The 18,075-nt window shown below is 41.7% G+C and overlaps 1 protein-coding gene across 1 annotated transcript in view; it reads right to left on the reverse strand.

The window, feature by feature from the left end:
- The window catches only part of itgb5 (integrin, beta 5), a 57,807-nt gene continuing 39,732 nt past the window's right edge, over positions 1-18,075 (reverse strand). Inside the window, exons 12-16 of the mRNA XM_074657555.1 lie at positions 9,233-9,455; positions 7,456-7,556; positions 5,338-5,457; positions 3,632-3,798; positions 1-3,196 (exon numbers count right to left, since the gene is read on the reverse strand). Coding sequence (XP_074513656.1) covers positions 3,101-3,196; positions 3,632-3,798; positions 5,338-5,457; positions 7,456-7,556; positions 9,233-9,455 — 707 coding nt within the window. The 3' untranslated portion in view covers positions 1-3,100. The remainder of the gene's footprint in view (positions 3,197-3,631; positions 3,799-5,337; positions 5,458-7,455; positions 7,557-9,232; positions 9,456-18,075) is intronic.

Below are 18,075 nucleotides of genomic sequence, written 5' to 3' on the forward strand. Positions count from 1 at the left end.
GGCTTTTGACATAAGCAGATTTATTGTTCTTGCTCTGTGTGCAGTATTACATAAACATGTAGTGGTGTGAGTCTGTTCATCCGTGTGAATGTGGTCACGCCTGTACAGAAAGATTTATGTTTGAGCTGAAAAAGGTGTGGGAGGGTGAGTTTTAATAAACTGTGCCGTGACACACAGCCAAGCCACAAAACATGTTCATTTGGCACTGCATGTACATACATACCCATGTTATATTATTCACATACACTCCTTGCACTCAAACACACTCTTGCACATACAAACTCCAAATCCCTGCTACTTTTACTGTAAGACCGTTACAAGAAAGGCCACAGAGCGCCCCTTCTTTTCTCGCCCGACCCCGCTAACATTTCTCACTGTTAGATTTCCCTGCGACAGTTCAGACTCCGCCTCTTACTGTGGGAACAGTGAGGGTAGATTTATGATGCTCTCCTTTGAGGCTTCTCAAAGTTTCCACCCAGTCCCAGTGCAGGCAGGGTGGACGTACGCAGTGTCTCAGAGACTTTATAATGTAGCAGCCAGTCATACTGTATGCCCAAATCAACATTTACTCAAAGTACTGCATGTGTCTGTATTCCAAGTTAGAGGTCATCTACTCGGCATCTCCACTGATCATATATATCATAATATGAGAATGATTTAAAAGGTGCAATGTGTAAGATCTGGCCACCTGCTCCAAACAAATAGGGGGCAGCATTTCACCTCTACTACTGGGTCCGATCAGTCTAAATTTACAGTCATCATGAAAAAAACAAAAAGCCAACTACTAACTAACAGCAGGGCATATACGCAAAATTAAACCAAACTGCAGAAACTCTGAGAGCCAAAATAACATCGCTATCTTAAATCTTCACGTGTGGCGTCGGCCTGTAGTTTACATTAGTCATCTCTGTGTTTACTGTGCCATTAACCGGGGGCTGTACGGTCCGTGTAGCGTTACGATAGTTTGTTTGTTGGACGAAATCCAAGATGGCAGAAATGAGAAAACTGAATTTTTGTTTTGTCCTCCTCGCCACTAGAAGACTACTTCGCCACGAGGAGAGTGTGCAGCAGCTCCGGGAGACGGACCTTCAGTTAGCGGTTAGCTGTAGCAACTCAAATTCAGCGTCATTAATAGTTATCAAATAACAACAAAGACTAAAGTTAACAGTCATGTTTTATCTGCCATGCTCTCAAACTTGGGGCAAATGGCACAGTTGGAGTTTCGTCCACATCCTCTAACACCACTCAACTAAACTCCTGTTTCCAGGATAATTGAAATGCTCGCTTGCACTTCAGCTCATAAACTTGTTTTTACCTGCCACCATTTTCTCACGAGTGCCCGATCGGTACGGCACATGTTGCTAGATTTACTAGCCCAACGTGGCTTTTTACTTTCCCCAGACAAGCCTTCTTGTTGAGCCCTGTGGTGGCGGGGAGGACAAAACGAAAATGCAAGTTGTTTTCTCGTTTCTGCCAATATAATATTTGTTAATTTTTTGAATGTTTTAAACTCAAATTCTGGCCACATCGTACACATTGCACCTTTAACGCAACAGTGCTGGATACACAGTATTTAACACGGGAAGGTGTCTCTGATTGTGATGTTGTTGTTAAGGGTTCTGAAGCTGGTAATATTTCATATATATTTATAAATCCAACCAAAAGACCAAAGCCAACAATGATCCGAACCAACTAACAGTGCACTGCAACTATTGATTATTTTTGTTACAGATTAATCTATGTATTTATCATTTGGTCAACAAAATTTCTGAAAATAGTAAATTAAAAAAAATGCCTGTCACAATTTCCTAATGCCCAAGGTGACATCTTCAGATTGTTTGTTTTGTCCGACCAATTGTCCAAGATATCCATTTTTTACAATACAACAGGTGCTGGTGCTGGAACTAGAGAATATTTGGTGTTTTTGAGAAAAAAGAAAAGATTAACTCATTATAAAAATAGTTGCAGATTAATATTATGTAATTGTTTCAGCGTTACTGTAAATACTCACAAGAGCTTCAAATGTGTATTAATCTGCAGCTGAAAATAGTCCTCAACAAACTGTTTCTGCATGTTTAAGTAATGTTTGCTAAAAAAAAAAACAGCGGCCAGCGGTTTTAGAAAACTGCCATTAGAAAAATGTAAATTCATATTTTTGACACATTTTAAAGATTTGTGTCTTCAGTAGGAACAAGTAGGAGTATGGGTCTGAGCGCGGTAGAGAAGTCTGAAAGTATTGACGGGACTACTACATTGTTGGTTTTGGTCTTTTCATGGGATTTGTTAACAAAAAAAAGAGAAATATAAAGTAACACCAACCTTATCCTTTAAGGGTTCAGAGGCTGGGGGGTGAGTTGGTTCCCTACGATTCAGATTAAGAGAAGGGAGTGCAATTGGAGCATACAATAACAACACACACACACATACAACATTAAAGAAAATTTAAATCTTTACGACACTTGACTCTTAATATTCTCTGTGCAAAATGAGGGTAAGAAGTCTACTGCTTAGTAAATGTTAGTAGTACCACAACGTCATCGTAGCCACCTTCAGGAATATGTGCTTTTTAATAACAATTTGATCTGATGCGGAGTGAAATATATTCCTGTTGGGTGCAAAGTTTATACTAAAAAAAGGCATTTTTAGTGTTTATAAAAATATACAAATATAAGCCTATGTCTCTGTGCAAAGACTGAATGGTGGTTTTTATGTGGTTGGAGTCATGGTTTTCATGAGAGAGTTTGTTTATTTTGTGTAACTGCAGACAAACTCACCGCTAACTCTACTCTCTCTCTCTCTCTCTAAACAACACCAAGGAGTTCATGCTTCGTCGCTCCTCCACCGACTGACACTGCTGTCAGCGAAACACACAGAAGAAGAAAAAAAGAAGTCACATCGTGTCTCTGTGGAAGGCTTGAATCTCCTGCGTAAAGATAAAAAATAAAAAAAGGCCACAGATTTCTGCCCTCGGACACAGTCTAGTTCATTTCACTTCTGTAATCAGAGGGATGAGTGTGTTCAATCCGCCGTCCACCTCGGGCCCCGTCCTCCAGGGATCTCTGTTCGCCGGACCGGTCCTGCCGCGCCGCGTGCTGAGGGATCAGTGGACCCCTCCGTTGTAGGACTTCACGTACATGTTGAAATCTGTTTCTACAAAATGTGTAGAGACGGGCTGCTTGTACAGAGGGTTGGAGGCCTGAAGGTGGGAGAGATAACAGACAGAAACCACAGGAAGTGGCACACAAATGAGAGAGAGAGAGAGAGAGATTGAGAGAATAAGATATTTGAACTCCAAGTGAGAAAGTCTCACATTTGAATTTTCAAAATAAAACAGGCTCTGGGAAATGGTATTGGAAATGCCTCTCACTATTTATGCAGAGAGACACACTCACACAATTCAATGTAGTCCAGTCAATCTAACTCAAAGAAGGGCCCAACCCAGGAGAAATTGCAATAGTAATGTTTCATAGTTCCTAATACCCTCATGCATCATATATTAAAAGTATACCTTCATGGATTTAGCGGTTCAAGGTCAAAAGCAAAGTTTTGACGTTTTAGAGTAACACGGTCTGGGTAAAATTGTGTAAATATTGGAGGGCCCGTTTTACGAGTGAGGGGGAATCGTTCTTACCATCTCATATCGGGCTCGTGAGCGTGCGCTCTGGAAGCGTGCAAACTCTCTCCGGTCATGAACGGTGATGGCCAACTTCCAGACAGCGAGCAGCACCACTCCCACCAGCAGGATGCTGCCGACCACCGCGAGCAGCACCGTCAGAGCGTCTGGAGCGCCGCCACACTCTGACACAGGAAAAGACAAATGAGGATAAAATTCAGAAAATAAATGCAGTTATTGGTGAGTACAATCTCACCATCACGATGGTCAAAGCTACAAAAATAAGACCCAAGTTGGAATAAACATCATCATCATCCTTTAATAGTGTTTTGTGTATGGAATCATGTAACGGGCGCTGAACTAAAAGGTCCTCACTTAATTAAGACAGTTTATTAAAGGCAGAATGAGAAGGATTAGACAGTTGCAGTTTGTAAACACAATATTCAAAGTTGATTATGGTGCCCGCCAGCGTTTCTTCGCCACTGTGTCTGCCATTTTCGTAGCTTCCTCTTGGGCACCTGGTCGCCACGTTTTTAAAGAGGTTGACACCCAGAAACATCCCAAACACAGCAAAATAAGAAAATACAGGCAGAGGGCTGCAGGGTCTCTACAGATACAGACACCACCACACACTTCTAGTGGGTCAGAAGTGATGATTGAGAGGCATTATTTTTGTATCAGTCTCCACATCTTAGTGGTTTTAATGCTTTAATGTTTTAGTATTTTATAAACTTATATTTTTAAAAATTGCTCTTACATCTTAAACTTTTTATTCTGTTTTAGATTTGTGCATATATTATAATATTTATTTTTCCATTGCAACCTATTGTTTTATTGCTTTTGTTGATGATATTTTATTCGCTGTTCACTTTAATTTTAACAGCACTTTGGTCAACTCCAGTTGTTTTTAACGAGCAATACAAATAAACTTGACCTGACATTGTTTTTAAGAAAAAATCCTACTCCTTGTGCATTTAAGTTTGCACTTAATCATCAAATGCAAAAAAACATTTCAAGTTACAAGCCGCACAGAATTATCTGAATGTTTAAACATTTCACATTTTGATATGAATCCGTAGCTGACATTAGGTACGTAATGCAGAAATGTAGTTATCAACTTGTGTGGAGTCAGTTTTATTCAGTCAGAGATGTCGGTCTGTACTATGAAGTGACGGGCTAACAGTTAGCAGCCAACATCGGAAAAAAAATCTGTAGACTGTATAAGACTGTATAACCTTTAAAAGTTGTGGTGGTTAAGGTTAATTTACTGTTATTCTGCGTGCAAAAGGCAGACATTTGTCATTGGTATGCATGTGCAAAATCTGCTATTGAAAAGGGTACATTACAACACAACATATCACATCCAGACAGGACACATTAAAACACATTAAAACACAATAGAAGCTGCATTAAAAGGCGCGCCAGGTAGTCGATGGTGAGGACTGAATCAAGGTTAAATAGATAGATATAAAGTGCTCTGTGCTGAGGCAGCAAGTTGGCTTTAAAAATTAGCTGTCCTTACTGATTAAGATACTTTATGCAGGCAACAGGGACACATTATTTTTTATAGAGGTTTTTCTTTGCACAGGGGATGAAAAAACATCTATAAAAAAATCATGGGTGTAGTGGGTGATCCTGCACCATAAATACAATCTAAAGGCACTTGGTTCTTAGCGGGTTAAAAAGGAACGAATAGCTAATTAGTTGTTGTTTGGAGCACTGACCTGGCTCTTTCAGAGCTGTGAGGATGGATTGCCCGCTGGCGTGCTCAGAATACGTGAACTTCATGACACAATCGTTGTCTGTCTTGTACAGACAAAGCACGGCGCCGGGTTCCTCCGTTTCTGGAAGAGAGAAAAACACTCAGTTTCAATCAGTTACAAAAAGAAAAGCTGATAAGAGGAAAAGGAGATGGAGAAAAGGAAAGGAAATAACCTTGGGGGAAAAAAATGACAAGTTGAAAAACAAGAGCAGTCTCCAAAACAACATGTTACTTGATTAAACCTTTTATTGGCTTGTTTTTAGAACTACCTTTAAGCTTCTCTACTTTTATTTGGGGAAAAATATTCTACTAATTGTAAAAAAGTTAAATTTTCTTTGTTTCTTCACTCTGTAGGATCTCCCTTTCTACTGGTGTTTTGAAGGAAATATCATATCGTCATTATGATCTATCGAGGTTTTGGCTTCAGATTCAGGAACAAAGGGAGAGAAATGGGGAACAGATGAGGTAACACTGAAGAGGATTCTGAAAAACAGAATGATCATCACATAGTCTGAATTTCTTTGCTGTGAAATCACAACAGAGACGCTGACATTCTGGGTGCCCTCGTTTTCAGTCAATCTTCATCACCTAAAAAGACTGAAAGGCTCACAGGGGAGGGTGAGGTCACGCTGCCCCGGTCCACCCCTCCGGTCCACCCCTCCCTGTCTTTCCCCCCTCCATCAGCCCCTCCTCCTGTATTTTCATGCACAAAGTATCAGGAATGTACATGTGGAGTCCATTAAGGCCAGTCAGATGGCTGAACTAGCGGGGAACGCTATGAAACACGTCGGATCTATGGAATGGTCTTATAATAGTCTCTGTAACTAAACACACAGCCGTCAGTCTCCTCTGTGAAACGCCATGCAGCATCGTAGCGCCAAAAACGCCATAAATCACCGTGTGCTGCATAATGCATTCCTAAACATCTCCGACTGTTTCCCTCCAGGCTGTGACCGACGTGAAAAAAACAAAAACAGATAGAAGCACTTATAGTAAACACAGAGGACATGAAACTTCCTGCTTTTCAAAATGACACATGTGTACATGTTTATACAGACTTGATACTGGAATGGATTGAACTCTTTGAACCATGTGAGGAGGCGTGCTTTAGTTGTTTCCTGCTGTGTGGAGTGAAGGTGTCCGTGGAGCTGTGAGAGGCCCACACTGACACCTGCCACATAATAACATAAACAAATCGGGACAACGACTGACCAGCGCTCAATGGCTGCGCTTTCATTATTAAATCACAGCAGGCGTGTGTGAGGTGTTTAACAAGAAAAGATGTGAAGCAGCGAAGCTCCAAACAACCACAGAGAGAGCTGTGCATTAACAAGACCAAGAGCCTACAGCAGTGCTAGCAGCTCTGTGAGGTTGTCCTTAGGTACGTATAGCAACGGTAACGTCAGCATGTTGCAGCATTGAGGCGTTCTTACATTAACAGAACAAGGTTCTTTTTCCAGCAGGTTGACGAAGGCTTGGTTTCTCATTAAGCTCTTTCTTTTTTTGTTGCTCTTGGAATTTGCCCTGGACACGTTATATTACATCTATCTGCTAGATACTTTTGTCCAAATTGACTTATCATACTGTATTTACTGACCTATATCACTGTCTATACTACTACTTATAGAATCTACAGTGAACACGCCATATTAATATCTTATCTCCAGCTACAAATTATCTTTAATGCAGGTATCGGAGAGTGTCAGAGGTCTATACCTCAGTCACAGTCTGTGTTGGCTTGAAACACAGAATTCCAATAATGAATTTCAATTTCATAATTTGTTTTCTTTATTCTATACTTTATTATTGGTTATTTTGTACATTACATATTTGTATGTATCACAGTGTGTTACATTAACTGAAGCCACCGGACGATTTACTGTACCACAATAACAACATGAACAGTCTAATAACAAGTGACAGTGGAAGAAGTATGTCATGAAAAATGAAACTGTAGCAGATGCCACAGATGTGAATACTTGTCTCTGCCAGCCAGCTGGTCTGTGTGCATGTGTGTGTGTTTGTGTGTGCGTGTGTAGTATGTGTGTGTGTGTGTGTGTGTGTGTGTGTGTTTACTCACTGAGGGTCTCCACAGTGATGATTTCATCTTTGCACAGGCGCTGGCAGGTCTGGTTGTCAGCAAGTCGCCCTGAGTTGAAAAGCCGGCACTCGATGCACTCCCTGTAGCAGAGGAGAGAAGTTTAATGGAAAAGCTAAGCATAAAGTATACTCTTCTTTAATCTTTATTCATGAGGCAGAAAGCACTCAGAGAGGACAAATATTCACAAGGCCTGCAAAAATCTTCTAAACGTGTTATTCTAATGCTGTTGGTTATTTTTACTCTGGCTACGTCAGCTGGCAAAAATGCCCCACTGCGCTCCCTTAAAACACTGGAAGTTTCTCTGCAGCAAACTGTAAGCAGCCGAGCAGCTGGTGAACTGTGCAGGATGCAATACAAATAAACTAACAGCCATTACTGATGTTTCAGTGTCCATCAGTTAGCGATGCTGGTACAGTTACAGACATTTTACAGCGTCAAGTTTGATAAAACATACATTTGAAATTCATTAGTTTGTTTATGCTGGAAATAAAGAGACGCTATCCAACAGGACTGTGCACAGCAACAGTCCTCTCTTTTTGGATATTATATACACTCAGTTGCCAGTTTATTAGATACTTATACAGTTTATTAGATACATATACAGGGCTCCAGAGTGGGACCATTTTGGTTGCAGATGCGACCAAAAATCATACAAAAGTGTGACTCAACATTTTCAGTCAGTGCCCTTCTGACCCAACATCTTTGGTGGAGATGGCCTCATCTGACTCAAAAACATGTATCTGCACCGGTTTATAATCCTTTACATAATATGTTAAGAAATGACCAATGTGTAGGCCTATGGGAACTGACAAAACATTTAAAATGTAGCTATTATTGCGGCACCAAAATGCGTGGTGAAAAATTTTGGGTGCACCTAAATTATGTGCTGGTGGCGCCCCAGTGCAACCAATGTAAAAAGTTAGTCTGGAGACTGCATCTAGCTCAAACTAATGCAGTCTAATACAACAGCACTGCAATAAATCCTCCCTTCATGAAGGTTATGTCTTTTAAATATCCTGCTAACTAAACATACTAAAGTAAAACATAAACAACAGTGGAGGTAACAAACTATAAATCCAGGAGAAATGCACAGGCATGTTCAACTGTAAAGTTCTCTTGCTGTTAGTGTAAGATGTTTGGCTGCCACTCGGGTTCGTTTCATCTTTTTAAATACCATCCAACTGGTCGTACAATCGATGACATGATACAGAGATGACCCCGTCTCTAAACTCACGTCTGGTTGAGGGTGAAAGGTTGTTCCATAAAGATTGCCACTGCCTTGGAAAAATGGAGGCATGTGTATGTTGAGAGGACGCAGCAGTTATTCTGTCCTCCTCACAGAAGACAGTTCTCTTTACTAGACGTCTGACAGGCATTTAACCCTTTAACCCCAACGAGCCTGAGCTGCCATACAGAGTGATGCTGGAGTTCAAACGGCGGGGCAACACTTTCATTTCTTCAGGGTCACAAATGGCATGGGAGTTATCGGGACAACTCACTTATTTGTAATAAGTCCATTAAGTGAGTGAGTTGTGTGAAGGCTTTCACTCTCGTTTTGGTCTCGTTGTGTTTGATGGTTTGACCTTTTCCCTGCTTCTCCTGACTGTGTCTCATCACTGTAGTCTCCTGAGGGCACCTTGTTTCAATTTCCCACCGTTTTTCTCTCATAATAAAGCCATCCGTTTCCTCCAACAAATGATATAAGCATCGTTGTTAAACTATTTTTTGCGTCCATTACAGTGTGGTCTGACTTTACCTTTTAGTGCCACAGGCGTCGGGGCAGGTGGGGCATTTTTCGCAGGTATCTCCGAAGGCCCCCGGCTCGGTGCACTGACAGCGGCCGCACACACAGTTTCCTCGCCCGCTGCACATCTGCCCGTCATCTGCGATGCAGGACAACGTCTCCGTGGAGCAGTTACAGTTGTCGCCAACGTAACCGGCGTGGCATTTACACTCCCCACAGTGACATTCTCCGTGACCTGGGCAAGAGAGGAACAAAGAGGAAGTCAGCAATGGTCACTCTGTGGAAATAAGGGGTATAATAATACATTAATCTGGATTGATATCCCTTTAATAAACAATGGTTTATCATATATTGAGTCAATGATCCAATATCATCGATGCAAAGTGAAAATATCGATACATATCATCATCTTTAAGATATGTCTTTTAAATGGGCATATCGTCTCATATCGATAGCAGGCCTTTGAATTGAATCATGAAGTTGTATCACGGCGGACTTTGCAACCCTATAGGACAGTTATACAAATATAACACTGTCTAAACAAGATCTGATACTGTGAAACCAGCCAGGAACGCTTAAATATTGGGGGAAAAAAATACTTTTAAATACTTTGTGCGACCTCCCATGAAGAAAATTACAAACACATCATGTGATAACACCAGTAGCCAATCCAGTGCCAGCTGTTGTTGGCAGCTGTGTGGATTTATTTAATGTTGAAGGGATAAAAAACAAAAAGGCAGAATGCAAACTCCTTTGCCTTTACACACCAAGTCCATATATTTCGTCAGAAATTGTCGCGCATTTAAAAATAAATACGTTGTGTCAATCACACCGACTCCGAAACTTTCGTCCGTCATTTAAGTTTTCGGAACAGGTTTGATTTTCCCAGTTTTTTCGCATCCGTCAAAAGGTGAAAGAGTTTTGTTTGACCTCTCAGAGCCACCGTCTGTGCAAACGCCATCATCCAAAATGGCATCTGATAAACATTAACTTTGTCTCCCAGCACAAAGCACTATACAATAAATAAATAAAAGAACAGCTTGGAATCGGGAAAGGTTGCAAAACAAAGGATGCACAAAAGATTAGACAGTAGTGATTGTGCTCCAGGCAGCCAAACGATAGCGTCTTGCTCATGTCATTCATTCATTAGCCCTGTTTTGGGACTAGCGCTATCCATTGCACCCACGTAATAATTTCAGTTTTGTCTAGTATTGCAATTTTTCGCAACAAAAGCAATAATAAAAACACATCGGACTCAGTGTGCAAGGTTTCTGTGCGTAACGTTTTTAGCACATGAAGGCACATGACCTTTAGTGTTATAAATGCTGAGAATCAAAAAAATGTGATAAAATACAAGTAGACTTGTGCATTTTTATGATGCTACAACAGATCCACTCTTCTGGGAAGGCTAGTCCACCAGATTTTGGAGCCTGGCTGCAGCAGGGATTTGCTCCCGTTCAATGTTTCAATAAATCCCAAAGGTGATGGATGGGGTTGAGGTCAGTTCTTTATAGACCTGGCTTTGGGTACGGGAGTGCTGAGTTGAAAAAGAGCCTTCAGTAGCACATAATTGTTAAAAAAAAATGTCCTTATATGTTGAAGCCTTAAGATTGAATTTATCTAAGGAGCCTAGCCCAAACATGGAAAACAGGCCCAGACCTAAAGTACACAAAAGGACAAGGATGTCCAGATACTTTTATCCATATAGGGTATGACAAAATGCTGCAAGCAACAAGTGACATGAAGAAACCAGTATCCAGATATTTGTACTCCGAAACAATGTCTATGTCACACACATACTGTAAAGATCCACAGTTTCCTCTCCCTGAGAGAACAGTTTGACCTTCCTTTGCAACAGTGAACAACTGGAGCAGCTGGAGCTTCTCAGCACCGAGCTAATCCACAGCCACACTGAGCAAACTGCCCCTTTTGTGCCACACTCATTAACTTGTTATCTGCACTGGAGTAAAGCCAACAGAGGGCAAGTCTTCTTTCTGGAGGACGCCGTGTCCCACCGGGTCCTGTTGAAACTCTTGATTCGTCTCGGTCGTCTATGTGGCCGCTCTCCCTCCACAGACCACAGGCTGTCCTCCCTCGATGGAGGGAGGACAGCAGCTGTGATCAGGGAAGCGTTGCTTGACAAGCTTATTTCACACTAGTTGTTCCAAGAGACTCTCCACAAAGACATCATTCATTAAGCTGCTATCTCAGATGGACAAGGAGGTGGACAGGACACACTTTATCAACACAGGTTGCAGGCGGGTCAAATCCAAGAATTCATGGTCTGTATCTGAAGAAATATGCAGCACAAAAGCAGGAGAAAAACATCAGTACTGTGATGTGTCGGACATACGAGGGCAGCTGCTGATGTTGAGACCCTCAGAAGACGGCTGGTGATGATCCGGCAGCGGCAAAATGCTCTAACAGAACTCCCAACTGGATCTGAGCGGTTGTAAAAAGTAGCATGTGGCTTCATTATGGAAACCTTATGAAAAACACACGGTGTTTTGGGAACGTTGCTCGACGTTTTCTAAGAGACTGGACATCAACAATTACGCCCAATTTCACACCAGGCGGAGATGAAGTACGGCTCACAGCAATAATTAAATTTTTCTGCAGCCGGGAGGCGTGTGTTTCATGTGGGAAGAAATTCTTTGTAACATAGGTCAACATGTCACAAGAGTCAGCTTGTTTACTGATTGGCTGCGGGTATTATCTGGTCGCACTTTGCTGCTTAAACTTTGAATCAAACAGCCACATCTCACTGAGAGAGGAGCGGCTGCCGCAGCTTTTCATAGACATTGCACGTAGGGCTGCACAATATATCGTTTTTTTTATCGTCATCGCGATGTCAACTTGTTTGCAAGTTTGCAATATTGCTCTCACTTCACTTTTCGAAACACTTTGAATTTGAGTGAAAACAGAATAACGGAGGAGTGAAGACTGAAGAGAAAATGGGTCACAATCTAATGAAATCAGTTTGTCCAGGGAGAGGCTCCTTCTCCTTCTGTCCAACATGCAACTCCTAACAGTCGGGGTGTGAGAACAATCACAGTCTGCTGCCACTCAAACCTCAGACACAGTGAGGAAGAAAAACACAGTCCGTGATTAAACCCAAATCCTCAAAGAGGTCACAGAGACGAAATGAACAGGAAACATCCGACTTAATCATCAACCTAGTGGTCAGGGTTGTGCAACATACTGTCTGGACTCACAGACATGCGGTAAATTATTTTTATTTTTGGATAAACACGTCTCCCCTCTTGATTATGCATTTTTTGGTGCATTTTTAAAAAGTGGAAAAACTGATCATATTAATCTTTTAATAAGAGTCTGGAGCACCGCGCCCATCCTCGGTCAGTGAAGGCCAACATGACGAGTAGCATGAGGCTGAGTCATGGTACCAACCCCGGGAATGTGTCCTTAAATGACGCCAGTGCTCGGGCATTCAGAGGGCGTGAAGTTTATTCTGTTTTTGGTGAGAGTTTGGGGAGGATAAAAGAAGTGCAAGTGCAGCTGCTTTGACATTGTCCTCTTGTTCAACAAGTCAAGACAAGCTGCTACCAGGTCTACTGTCTACAAACACTCTGCTCACTGTGTTTGTGTGAGAGATTAGTCATGTCTGTGCATACTGTTTCTCAGCCCTTTAGTTGGTAAGAAGTTGCCTTGTGTTTTCCTACAGTATGCTGTTTCCTGCAACTTTAAAGCTGCACTAATATAATGTATGTAAAAGACATATTGATAAACTTGAGTATTGCGATATTATGTTTAAATGTTAAACTTTTTTTACCCAGAATTTATCCATATGGTGTTCGGTTACCATGACAATTTTCCTAAAATTAGATTTAACAATACACCAAATGGCAGGCTGACAAAGTTAGCGACTAGCTGGTGAACATAGTGGAGCGTTTAGGTTATAGATATTTCCCTCAGGAGTTGGTGGAGACCAAAACGGAGCAACAAGGGCAATGGATCTACATTTGCCAGGTGGGCAGAAAAATGATTCAAAATGAATACTACTGTTGCTCCGAGTCTGCTTGACGTGTAAATAGACAACGGCTTGCTAAAACCATAGACTGTATATAAGAAGTGGAAGTAGTCACCGTGACTGCCGTTTTTTTGCAACCAGAAGTGACACGAGAGGGTGGAGCTAAGTACAACCGAATGCTGAAGAAGATATTTTAAGGTGACCAAAATATTACAATTAACTTCCATAAACTGAAAACACACTGTGAAAGGGTTAAAGTTGTAAGACGAAAACACAGACAACTCCCAGACCGGACAACGCCGTGGTAGCAACCTGTCAATCACAAGGTAGCCACGCCCTAAAGCATCTCCTGCTTTATGGTCTATTTGACTCTAAATGGGACCATCATTTACTAAATGAACATCATGCTGTATTGAAGAAGACTTGAAAGTAGCGATTGAGACCATAAACTCATGTTTACAATGTTTACTGAGGTAATAAATCAAGTGAGGAGTAGGCTCATTTTCTCATAGACTTCTATACAACCAGACTTCTTTTTGCAACCAGAGGAGTCGCCCCTGCTGGCTACTAGAAAGAATGCACGTTTAAGGCACTTCAGCATTGGCTTCACTTTTCTGGCTAAAACGTTACAATAAAACAATAAAAACTTTCTACCAAGTTTAAAAAAAAAAAATCAATTAATTCAGATTTAAGGCAACCCAAGTTAATGTGATAGCAGGGCACAAACAAATCTGATCAGAATCTTGTATATCAAGTTGTCTGATGTGTTTGTGTGTGAACAAACATTTTATGCATTAGTAACAGGACTAAATGCATTCAGACAGCCACAACCCCAACATCATCTTATCTGCAACGAGACATCTCACTAACAGAATTACGCCCTAAATAAGAGATCACGACATTTAAAAGCATGTTGAAGTGTGCTAGCTCGGGTTTTATCACTGCATGAGTAAAAGTTGTCTGTCAAACTTGTCAAATTACAGTCAGGTACTGCCTCTTTATCTAGAGATACCGATAGCTTTTGGCTCATCACACCTCTCTAGAGAAGAGCTGGCATCCTGACAGGAGAGAATACCAACACTCAGCACTACACGAGACCACACTGGATAGAACCGTCACCGCTGCCTTAAAAACAGATGTTTTGGAGCAAGTGCACAGGCTCTGCTAAGTCGTTCCATTTCTTTTGGCTGTGCCGTCGTGCCATTTCGATTCGCTCCTCGACAGCAGGATTAAACAGTGTTCATGATAAACACAGCTGGGGCAGAGGAGGAGGAGGAAGAGGAGGATATATGGAATGTGTTCAGAATCCTTCGGAGCTGTGACTTTCCTCTTTTTACTCGCAACTTTTCCATGACGTTCCTCCAGACATTCAGTCAGCCTGGACAAGCAGCCAAGACAAGGCACAGAACAAAGAGCTGTTAAAGACAAATCTTTCTGAGACTTTGACCTCAGACTGTTTTCTCTTTCCTGAACAATGCATCTTTTCAAGAGAAACAGTATGTGACAATACAGCTGAGGCCATCAGACCGATATTGAAGTATATTGAGGGAAAAAACAAAACAAATTTGAGAGCCACTCAGTCTGCTAGTCAACCTTTGAGAGCGTACAGTCATCATCTTAATAGCAGAATTAGATTTGTGTGCGAGGGAGGACAGAATCGTGAGCGTAACACATGATTTGAGCGTGCAAGAGGAATGGCGTGACTACATTTGAGCTGATCTAAAGTGCTCAGAAGTTGTCAAAACAGCTGGAGAAATGATCGGGATCTGTGCACGTGCCTCTCTCAAATGTCGACTTGCAGACTGAGTGGAGCTCAGAATTTGTATCTCAAATGTTTTATCATCAATATAACATCCATAGAGTGACAAGTGTAGCAGAGAAAGAACAAAGCAGAGCAGGAAATCAGGCTGTCAGAGTACTCAGCAGCCTCGGTGCAGCCGGGTCTCCCCCATGCTGCTCGCTTCCTCTGCTGAGCAGAACTGATCACTGAGTTAATTCACATCTTGCACCACTATTGCTGAGCGGGAAGACAAAAAGAATGAAAGATAGAGAGAATAGTCTAGCGCTTTCATTGCCTTGCCTTTCAGGTCTTCAAGATACACTGCTGACTTAAAAACAACATAAATTAATACGGCTACGTCCTCATTTACTTGAAAAACTCAGTAGAGAAGAAAAAGTTGGCAAAAATGATAGAATAATATGTGGAATATGTGGATCAGATGTCCTTTAAGTGGTCAAAGGAAATACAAATTTGATCTGAATTTCCAGGACAACTTGGCGAGCTCAATCTGCTGATGAAGATCATGTGATATGATCAAAAGCTGCACAATAGGCTTGCCACGATAGTCGGTGTTACCGGTGATAAACGGTGTTTGGGCATACACCAATTACACATTACTTGCCCATCGCCCCCACCGTTGTTTTGCTTTATTAATAGAAATAAAACGTCGGACAATGGACGCTACAAACTGAAAGTGAAAGTGTACACTTCGTACGGAGTCTCAGCACGGAGTAGCAGGAGTCAGATTTCACACACGGGACGAGAGAGAGAGTTGACAGACGAGACGATGGTGGGGGATTTGGTGTCAAAGTGAAAAGTAAAAGCGCCTATTTGGCAATATTTCAGATTTAAACCCCATGCTATAAGGGAACCATAACGTTAATGAGGTAATCACCGTTAGGAGGATGGAGTGGTCGGGTGGAAACCTGCGGCCCCACAGCGAAAGCTGGACCTGACAGGCCAGACACACATCTATCAAACGGAAGAGATCAAAGAAAGCTTTCTACACATATTGACCGTCATCTTTTCTTGTAAAATGTCCGGTGTAATCTGTAACACCGGTGGCCTCACCATGGCATCCATACCGCACAACAGTTACAAAATGGACCATGACGAGAGATCGTTCTGTCAACGTTTTATCTATGTTTTTAGTATGGAGCAGGGAATAGCTTTAGAAGAACTGTGTAAGACTCAAACACTATAAAGATCTGAGGTTACTCTTTTACATCCCCAGCGAGTGAATCATCAGCCCCCGAAACATATAATGCAAGATGAATTATGGGCTGCCTTTAAAAGGCACAATTATGGGATCAAGAATAAATATTTCACTAGATACAGTACAGACTAGAGACAGCCTAAATGCCTTCCCACATTTTCAGCCGGGGGACACGCTGGATTTCAGCATCTATTTAAACAGGCTTATGTAAATATTTGGAGATTATATAAAAAGGAAATGAGCTGTTGGGTTATTTTAAGAAGGATAGTTGTTGCACCATATCATACAGATGTGCCAGACAGCGAGAGCTAGAAAACTAATGCTGCCCTTTTCATGAAAGCATTTCAAAATAAACAAAATGTTCCCAGAGCAAATTAAATCTGACATCTGGAAGCAACAGACCTTTGTGCACATCCAAATATTTCTTGAGTAAGAGTTCGGGACATTATCCACTCTCTTGCATGTTTTTTTTCTGAGGGGAAAAACAAGAGAATGAGATGGACTGGACAGATGTGTGATCCATCAAATGTCTACAAAGCTGGTTGCCAGTTGTTGTAGAGCAGCTGGGCATCACGTCTAGCCGTGTGAGTTGGAGTTGTTTGACTTTTCTGCTTTTGGATTTAAACGTAAAATTGTAATTTTCTAAATGTCCAAACCAAGCCGTGATAACACAAAATGTAATGGACTTCTTCCAGATCTGAAACGGATTACTAAGAAGTGTACGATTAGTTTATCACGGAGCCAAGATTCTTTATCTGGTATGGAGGACTCATCTGCTAAAAGCTCCAGAGGTCGTCACACTGAACTCAGTGACCCTCATTAGGAATGCAGCGTCCGATATGAAGCGGTAGCGTGCGGACGGGCTGGATGGAGGGTCCACTTGTTGATGCAAAAAGAGAAACAGTCACTTCCTGCTGCTGCTGCGGCGGTCAAAGAGCTGCTTGTGTCCCAGAGGTTGTGGTGTGTTTGTGTGTGTATGGAAAGAAAACATGCCCTCGACCCTCTCACATCTCCAGTTGCAGTCTGAAGCATCGCTCTAGTTTCTGCTCTCAGCTGAGCATTCGATGAATATCTGAAATACTTGTGGTGAACGCAGGTTCGCCTGCATCACACAAATTATTCGTACATTTGGGGGGGAAAAAATGTGTCCCTAGGGAGGATGAAAAAGGATTTATTTCCTGCCTGACAGCTTCCTGTGGGAAATCCTACAGTACATTATTGGCATACCTGCATATAATATTTAAAATAATGTTGCTACAAAAATACGAATGTAGGGACGGCTGTGGCTTGGGAAAGATACTGAAAACCCAAACTGTGAGTGAGTGTGAATGTTTATCGCTCCTGATGAGGAGGTGTGTGAATGAGTGTGAATGTGTGATTGCTGGCTTGTGTAAAGTGCTTTGAGTGGCTTTTCTATTCTGTTTCCTATTCGGGATGTACCGATATTGGATATCAGGTCGATACTGACTCAAATAGGTGGATCGGGTATTGGTGACAATGGGGCGGATCTATTCAATTCAATTCTACGTTTATATACTATACACATTATATACTAGAATTATAATTCCTGTTTAAGTTTTGACCAATTTGTTGCTGCATTAAAAACTGTTCATTTTGAAGATTTTTTACCAAGTTGCTGGCGTACGATTTATTATTTTGATAATAAATAATTCAGTAAATTTATTTATTTATTTGTTACGTCTACACTCGGACTCACAGAGGGATGAGGAGAAGAGACGCTGAGTGCACAGAGGCGTGTGCACCGTCCACACGAGGCGTAGAAACAGAGGGCAGAAGAAGACGAGGACGAGACGCAGCCGCGGCTGTCGCTGGCGGTTTTTCAGCTCTGCAACGGACATTTTCAATTTTTT

The sequence above is a fragment of the Sebastes fasciatus genome, chromosome 14, assembly GCF_043250625.1.
Source record: "Sebastes fasciatus isolate fSebFas1 chromosome 14, fSebFas1.pri, whole genome shotgun sequence".
NCBI lineage: Eukaryota > Metazoa > Chordata > Actinopteri > Perciformes > Sebastidae > Sebastes > Sebastes fasciatus.